General features: G+C 32.7%; 4 protein-coding genes across 4 annotated transcripts in view; 1 reads left to right on the top strand and 3 right to left on the bottom strand.

The window, feature by feature from the left end:
• Positions 1-318: 318 nt before the first annotated feature.
• Positions 319-1,677, bottom strand: CBG25778 (the record flags this gene model as incomplete). Its single annotated transcript, XM_045243160.1, has 2 exons — positions 319-369; positions 1,291-1,677. 2 exons carry the CDS (start codon positions 1,675-1,677, stop codon positions 319-321), a joined length of 438 nt encoding a protein of 145 aa, XP_045098598.1.
• Positions 1,678-2,577: 900 nt separating this feature from the next.
• On the top strand, positions 2,578-4,713 carry CBG07180 (the record flags this gene model as incomplete). Its single annotated transcript, XM_002632239.1, has 5 exons — positions 2,578-2,638; positions 2,944-3,103; positions 3,430-3,702; positions 4,177-4,366; positions 4,615-4,713. 5 exons carry the CDS (start codon positions 2,578-2,580, stop codon positions 4,711-4,713), a joined length of 783 nt encoding a protein of 260 aa, XP_002632285.1.
• Positions 4,714-4,880: 167 nt separating this feature from the next.
• Positions 4,881-5,867, bottom strand: CBG07179 (the record flags this gene model as incomplete). The annotated part of the gene is made up of 2 exons (XM_002632238.2): positions 4,881-5,054; positions 5,757-5,867. The coding sequence occupies 2 exons, from the start codon at positions 5,865-5,867 to the stop codon at positions 4,881-4,883; spliced, it is 285 nt and encodes a 94-aa protein (XP_002632284.2).
• A 1,267-nt stretch (positions 5,868-7,134) lies between these two features.
• The window catches only part of CBG07178, a gene marked incomplete at both ends in the record, with an annotated part of 2,993 nt that continues 1,802 nt past the window's right edge, over positions 7,135-8,325 (bottom strand). The window contains 6 exons of the mRNA XM_045243161.1: positions 7,135-7,189; positions 7,236-7,292; positions 7,339-7,421; positions 7,475-7,628; positions 7,704-7,849; positions 7,907-8,158. Of these exons, the coding sequence (XP_045093373.1) occupies positions 7,135-7,189; positions 7,236-7,292; positions 7,339-7,421; positions 7,475-7,628; positions 7,704-7,849; positions 7,907-8,158 (747 nt within the window). The remainder of the gene's footprint in view (positions 7,190-7,235; positions 7,293-7,338; positions 7,422-7,474; positions 7,629-7,703; positions 7,850-7,906; positions 8,159-8,325) is intronic.

An 8,325-nucleotide genomic window follows, 5' to 3' on the forward strand; every position in this document is an offset into this window, starting at 1 on the left:
GATATAGACGTGATGGGCCCTGTCGAGATTTATAATTCGGCACTAAAATTGGCTGTATATCTCGTTACAGGGACAAGTTACGAGCCGGCCCGCCATCTGACCCCAATTGCAACTATGGAATTTAGATTTTCAAAGTTTATAAAACCACAGAATGAGCAAAAAATACAGTTCAAAATGTCAATTAAATTATGCAATTATTCAATTATCTTCAAAAATATTCAGGTCCATCAGGTAAATTGAAAAAAATCGGTTCATTTGGATCAATTTCTGGCCAATTCTCATATTTTCTCTTGTTTCGAACTTCCAGGTTCTCATTTTTCATTGGAAGATAATTAGAAGGACAATTAAAGTCCGAATTTTGATTGATTTCTGAAAATTCAATTAGGTTTTTTGAAAAGTTAATTAATAATAAATTACCTGTTGGCAAGTTTGGATCCTCAAAATATTCCGAAATTTCTGGAAAATTCTGAAAATCCGAATTTTGAAGATGTCGATTTTCAAATTGACTTTGATCCCAAATTTTCACCACAATCGTTTTTTCTTTTTCCTCTTTTTTGAAATTTTGATTTTTGGAATTTCCAGAAAAATCCAGATTATCGGAAACTGAAAAAATACCGTAAACACTCTAATAGAGCGCCACCCGGTCCGTCCACTTTGAGCCTATATATCTCATTTCTTTTGAAAGATTTCAAAAAGTGGTTAGCTGATAAAATGTTTATCATAATATCAGCAACATTTTATTGATTGACAACTTTTTGATATCTTTCACAGAAAATGAGATACAAGGGCTCAAATTTGACGATTCGGGTGACGTTCTATTAGAGTGTTTACGGTACCTGAAAAGTTCTGGAAACTTCTGGAAGTCGATTGGTCTGATTTTTTGAAATTCTGGGATTCAGAATTCAAAAATTGAAGGTTCTGAAGAAGTCCGAATCCTCCAAAATTTTGAGATTTTTGAATAAAATTTTCATTTTGAACTGGAAAAATTGGATTTTCAGTTCTCCGATTTTTCATCTTTAATTCCAGATTTTTGGCGATTTGGCGCTTCTGAAAATTTCTTTTTTAAAAATTCTAAAATTCTAAAATTCTAGAAATCTAAATTCTAAAATTCTAAAATTCTTAGACTTTTCAAGTTTTCAAAACTCTGAAATTCTTAAAATTCCAAAATTTTCAAAAAAATTATTTTCGTAAGTTCCAATTTTCTGGATTTTGGATTTTTCCAAATTTTTTCAATTTTAATAATGTTAAATTTCAAAATTTTAATTTTTGACATTTCGAAATTTTGCTCACTTCTTTTTGATCCTCTTTAATCTCCTCATATTCTTCAATATATGGAATTTTGTCCTCCTCCGTCATTTTCCTCCAAATCTCATTCAATTTTCTCACAACGTCTTCTGAATTCCTCTCCAAATTTTTTTCTCGAATCTTCTCAAAATTCTTCTGAATCCAAACCTCATACGGATTCTTGGGATTCTTCGGTATCCAAATTTCCCTCTCCTTTTTTTCGATTTTCAAAATTCTCGATTTCTGATTATAGATTTCTTTTTGCTCCTGACTTATTCGATATCTCCAATAGCTTTTTTGTTTATTTTGAATCTCGAATTCTCGCAAAAATTTGTACTCCTCGTGGAAGACGTCGCTGGTCTCTTGTGCCCAGATTTTGAATCCAGACGACATTTTGAGGGCTGGAAATGGCTGAAAATTGGGATTTTTTGAAAAGAAAATTGGAAAAATCTAAAAATGCTGGCTGAAAAATGACTCTAAAAGTTGAAAAAAAATCAATTTTGCAAAAAAATGCGGGCAAAAAAATTTTTAAAAAAATTGATCTACCAAAAATTTCAATTTTTTTTCCAAAAATCGAAACAATGATGCATCCACTTAGATTTTTTGAATTATCTCGAGTTCTGGACATCTTAGAACAAAACTAAAACCATATTCAGAATCAGCACAAAATTCTACATCGAAATGACCTACTTGACATTTTGGCTCAACTGGGTAGAGGGATGGCTAGCGATCTAGAGTCCAAGAGTTCAAACCCGCGCGGGGCAAAACTTTTTTGATTTGTTTTCGAACATTTTTTTGGTATTCTAAGGGTACTGGATGATCCAAAAATTATTTTGAAAGAATTGGGGGGGGGGGGAGGAGGGGTACTGTAGAGTAGAAAATTCGAAAAAACTGACCTTTTCCATTGTTTGCTTTGCTTCCCTTTTCTACAAAATCCAATAAATTTCTCTAACCACTCCCCTTATTTTCCACACACTCTCACTTTTTCTTCCCCTATTAATCATTCCAATAAGTTGCCCTTTGCTCCTCCCATAATTAGAGACCATGACAAACAAGGAGAGCGTTAGAGAAATCAAACTCTGCGTGTCCGAATCTCTCGGCTTCTGTGAAATTTTGGAATTTTTAGTTTTTTCTCTTTTTTCAGCTGTAACTAGGCTGAAAATTGAGATTTTTGAAAAATTCAAACTTAAGAGTGTGGAACTTTTAAATAGCTACATTTTGATATTAAATACAGTAATCTTAAACTTCCAGAAACTTCAGAAAATTTCGATTTTCAATTTTCAGATTTCCACAATGAGCAACACCGAGATTTTCAACTGCAAAGCGTGCTCCAAGTCTTTCGCCTCCAAAAAAGGTAAATTTAAATTTTTTAAGGTCCTAATTATAGTTCGTAGTCTAGCAGACCCATTTCGAACATTGGTCTGCTAAATAGAAAAGTGTAGTTTGTAGTCTAGCAGACCTATTTTTCTTCTTGCTTTTTTTCTAGTGGGCATTGACCGTTTTGAATTTTGAAAAGAAAAGCTTTCCAGGATAATTTTTGACGAGGATTCCGAATTTGACATTAATTTTCCAATAACACAACATCTTTCACTGAAAACGTCTTCTAAGTCCTTCCAACTTAAATTTAAGGATTTTTTTTGGAATTTTCTCAATTTCCAGGTCTTAATCAACACTCTTCGATCCACTCCTCTGATGGACCAGCATTTCAATGTGAATTTTGCTCAAAAACTTTCAAATACAAATCCAATTTGTATGAGCATCTATCGGTTCACACTGTCTCGGAACCATATTCTTGTCCATATTGTGATAAAAAGACAAAGTACGTTTTTTTTTGAATTATCTGAATTTCTAGTAGAGACAGATTAAAATAGGTACAAGATAAAATATAAACAATTAAGTTTTACACATTTTACTAGTTGACCAGTTTTTGATAGCATTTTTGGAAACCGAGATAATTGGAATCAAAATTCTGGAAAACATTTTTTGAGCTATCCTTTTTCTAACGTCCTTTATCTCCAAATAATGCATTGCTATCAAAAAATTATCAGCTGTTTAAATATGTAAAATTATATTTTACACATTTTACAATTCACCAATTTTCGGTAAGGTAATTAGAAATAAAGATAATTAAAGCAAAATTTTCAGACTCAAGGGAAATTTCAAAAAGCACTTGGCCACTCACTTTACTGATAAATCGCTATTGGATGAAGTTTGGGCACCGTATGCTTCGCACAAAAAGTATGAAAAGTGTGGAAATCGAAGATCTGAAGTACCTAAACATAAAGAACATCAATCTACAGTACCCCAAAACGTTTTCCATCAACCATCCAATTTTCATCTTTACCAAAATTTCCATGACCCATGTATCAATACAATTGGAAAACTGATTGATAGTGTGAAATCAATTGAATTGGAAAGGTTCGTTTTTTTTAAATTGAACATTGTAACCCGAAAATTCAAATTTCGCGCGTCGACTTGTCCACGAGGAGTACAAAACACGAATTCTTCAATTTTTTTTGTTCAAATATGCACTTTTTGTGATTCCTAGCGATTTTACACCAAACAATCAAGTTCAAGCTGTTTTGTAACTCAAAAATTCAAATTTCGCACGTCAACTTGTCCACGAGGAGTACAAAATCCAAGATTATTCAAAATCGTCGATTGGTCAAATTTCAATAATTTTAAAGCATTTATTCACATTTACAGTACAAAACCGGTCTAAAAAGGGATGTCTTTCACGAAATCGGGAAAAAGAAATTTTAAAAAAATTCTGTGAATGCAAAGTTTTCGATCTGGGTCTGTTTTATATCCTCCGAAATTTTCAAAGTGATTGGAAACTTGACAGCCGAGCTCCAGACTCCTAAAAAGGACCTCAGAATTCAATCTTTCCAGATACCACTGCTCAATTTGCTGCTACGAGTTTGCCAGGAAAGCCGATTGCATCTTTCATTATCAATATTTCCATCCGAATCTTCAAATGGAATTATTTTGTCACATTTGCCTCCGAACCTTTCCAAATCAAGAAGAATTCCAGAAGCACGTCGAGTATCATCGGACTACCTCAAGGGTTTTGCAGAATTCTGTGAGTTTTTAGGATTTGTTTGTAAAACCTGTAATAGAAGGGTCCCCTAACTTTAAAGTTTGAGTTAATTTATCTTGGTTCCTGTTGGAAATATGAAACAGTTTTCAACTAATAAATTGTTCATTATAATATCAGAAGCATTTTATCAGTTGTCACATTTTTTTTATATCTTTCACAGGAATTGAAATAATTGAGCTCAAACTTGACAGTGTGGGCGCCTTTCGGTTTTACGGCGTATTAATTTTCAGCGTACCATAACCTCGCCAAAATTCTATATACCAACTGGAGAGGAGATTCTAACGGCACTGAATTCCGGATGGCATCAACAACCGGCTACTTATTTTTAATTTCAATTTCAATTTCTCCGTTTCTTCATTTTGAGTTTTTGTGATTTTCAATTTTCCAATGCTCCATTCTGATAATTTTGGGTTTTTCTTATTAATTTTCGTATTTATCTTTTATTTTTCGTTTATCAATAAGTGAAAATAAGGGGACCCATAATGCAAGCAAAAAATTAGGACAACATATTAGAATCCAAAATAATTTTCGAATTTTCTGGAAATTCACACATCGCAGTCATCAATTGTTGCCAATTTTGAATTCGTTCCTTGATTTTTGGCTTTTCCCAATTTCTGCATGGATTTGGGTCCATCCGGACAGTGATAGAGGTAATTGCTGTTGGAAGAACCTAACAAATAATAATTCAAAAAAAATTTTTTCGAAATTTTTTTTTTGAAAATTTCCAAAAATCCTTTTTCCATAACTCAGAATAGTTTCAAATTTATGCTTTTAAGGTCCACACAAAAATCAAAAGAATTCGATCCCAAGAAGAATAGAACCCTTGGCCTTGTGGACCTTAAATTTTCATGGAAAATCCCACTGAGCCATTTGGCACACTTTTTTGAAAGAATCGTTTTGGTCTGTTTTTGATGGTTAAGATGTGTTTTAGATGCCAAAAAAAAGTGAATTTCACGTGTTAAAGCACCAAAATTTCGGTTTTTCAGGAATTCAAAAAAAATGAAAATTTTTCAATGAAGTTTTTTTTGAAAAATTCCAAAAATCTACTTTCTATACCTCAAACTAGTATTAAAGTAATATTTTTAAGGTCCACACAAAAATCAAAAAAAATTTGATACCTTAGAGAATTGAACCCCTGGCCTTGTGGACCTTATTTTTCATTGGAAAACCCCATTGAGCCATATGACACACTTTTTAAAAATGTCGTTTTGGACCGTTTTTGATGGTTTTAGACACCAAAAAAGTGAATTTTTGAAGTTTCAGAAATTTTAAATTTTATAAAAAATATCAAAATTCATCATTTCGAAGTTAGAAAAAAGAGATTCTGGGTCATTTTTTTGAGTTGAAAATGAAAATTTAACTAATTTTTTACCTTTAAAATTTTTAAAGCATGTTCTGTATTCAGCGAATGACACAGAAAATGCGCTCCATTGGACACTTCTCCTCGAATCTCCACACATTCCCAGTACCCATCGGATTCCATTTTTTCAATACCGTAATCCTCCAACTCCACATGGATTTCAAAAATCTCATCTTGAAAAATTTTGAATAATTGGCAAAAGGCCAAATTCTTATGGTAGAGAGTGAGAACGCCTTCCCAGATGTTGAGGGTCTGAAACTTTGAAATTTTTGTTAAATTTCAAAATAACAGTAATTCCTAAAATTCTAAAATTTCTGAAACTCTAAAATTCTAAAATTCTAAAATTCTAAAGTTTCTAAAAATCCTAAAATTTTCAGTTTTTTTTTTGGAATTTTTGGAAAATTTCAAAACTACAGTAATCCTTGCCTTCCCACGTATTTCGTACCATCCTCTCATGCTGGACATCTTTTTAAATTGTTCCAGAAATTTAGAAAAAAATAATTTTTTGGTTAAAAAATTGGCAACAAAAAATTTTTATGTGATTGAGAAATCCAATAAAATCAGATCCAATGGGAAATCTCTCTTTTTGAGAAAGTGTAACAATCAAAAAAGCGAGAGAGTATGAGATTTGAGGAGAGTGGTTAGAGAAAATGAGTCTCGGTGGTCTTGGGGAGAGTGATATATTGGTTGTTTTTTAGACAGAGGAATAAGTAAAAAGAAGTAAAAATTGAGCAATTTTTGAGTGGTGTAGACCAATTGTCAAGTGGTTTACGAGTAGAAAATACACAGAGAAATGGAACATTTCGTTTATTTGGGTCGCGAATAAGATTTATCAGAAAATATGCGATTTTGAGAGGTTCCAATTCAAGAAACACAAATTTTAGATTTTTGGACTTTTTGAATTTCAGGATTTTTTTAAATTTTTGAGCTTTGGGATTTTAAAATTTCAGAATGTTTTAATTTTTGAATTTTGCAACTTTTCAACTTTTCAATTTTAGGAGTTTCAGAATTTTAGGAATTTGTGAAATTTCAACTTTCGAATTTTTCTATTTTCACTAGTACTGATTTTACAAAATTTTGAAATTTTCTGTGAATTCAAAAATTTAATAATTCTCGAATTCTCTAAAAATCTCAAAAATCCAAAATTTTAAAATTTTTTCCGAAATTCTCCAAATTGCAACATTTTCAAAATTCTAAAAAGAAAAAATTCTGAAAAATTTCAAAACTTTAAAATTCCAATATTAAATCAATAATTTCAGATTTGTCGAATTGTTTTGCATTGAGCCCTAATTATGGTTCTTTGTCAAAAATCGACAAATTGACTCAGAACCATTGAATCGAAAAAAAGAGTTTAAACAATTTTATTCCACTGAAAACAGAAAAATAATTTTCAATCTTTTCTACCGGGGAAATGACAAAAGTATCCATCTGCGACGTCTTCAGCACTGAAAATAATTGAAATTTTCTTTAAGAACATAGGTTGATATTTACGTTCGAACACTAAGAACAGCATTGACATTTGACCGAAGATCGATCACCGAGTACAAACTGGAATTCGTTTTTAATTGGATCAAGCCATAGGACATTATCTTACCCTGGACCATCTAAAATGTTTCCCGACATCTTTGAAACAGGATTATCACCGAATTCCAGATGTGGAAGAGTCCATTCCCAGTCCTGATTCAGAGATATTGAATCAATAATTTCTGCTTCTTGCCATAATAACTTACACTGTTTTCATCTGGTCTGGTATATCCCACAAAGTAAAAGCCACTGACTTTGAAAACGGCTTCTTTAGCCGTTATCATTTTTTGAAGTGCATCCTGATTCGGTAGAGTCATTAGACCATCACCACCAATAGTTTCACATCGTTCAACCGCTAGACTGTATTTAACAGGCTCTCCGAAAAACTAGAATTCAAGTTTGATGTTTACTTTTAGCTTGTGATCAAAAGCTCACCCCATAACATCCACCAACATTATCAAGAGTGAAAACGTAATCGCCTTCACATGTTGTTTTGTTAAGGTACTCCAAAATTCAATAGATGTGTGTAAGCCAGTCGTTGTTAATGCGTAAGACGAGAAACTTGTAAAATACCCAAAGTTCTGAAAACATACATTACTATGGAAAATTGGCAATTTGGGTGGTTCTCCATAACTTACAGATTCCTGACTACCACTAAACAGAGAAGTGTAAGTTCCAGGGCATGTTGAGCTTGAGAATTTCAACGTTATGTAGAAATAATCACCAGACACAGGATAAGGACCAAGATCTTCAATGCGTTCAAACGATTCGAGTTCATTCAATTTATACATAGAACAGTTCTGTGGAAATTCCATATCGAGGGTACCATCCATACTACCCATACTGGCACCATCCATATGAGCACCAGCGCACCAATTCGTTAAGAAGCACTGAAGGACACAGTTGTATTAAGTTCTTGCTGTTGCATGAACAAGTTTGACGAACTTGATATTTCCTCCGCGGAATATCATCATTGTTTTATCGCAATCCTGAAATGCATACTTGTTATCCGGGCCTTTTCCGGGCCTTCGCGGGCCCTGCCATAATTTTTTTCAGA

This window comes from Caenorhabditis briggsae (genome assembly GCF_000004555.2).
Source record: "Caenorhabditis briggsae complete genome, chrII, whole genome shotgun sequence".
NCBI lineage: Eukaryota > Metazoa > Nematoda > Chromadorea > Rhabditida > Rhabditidae > Caenorhabditis > Caenorhabditis briggsae.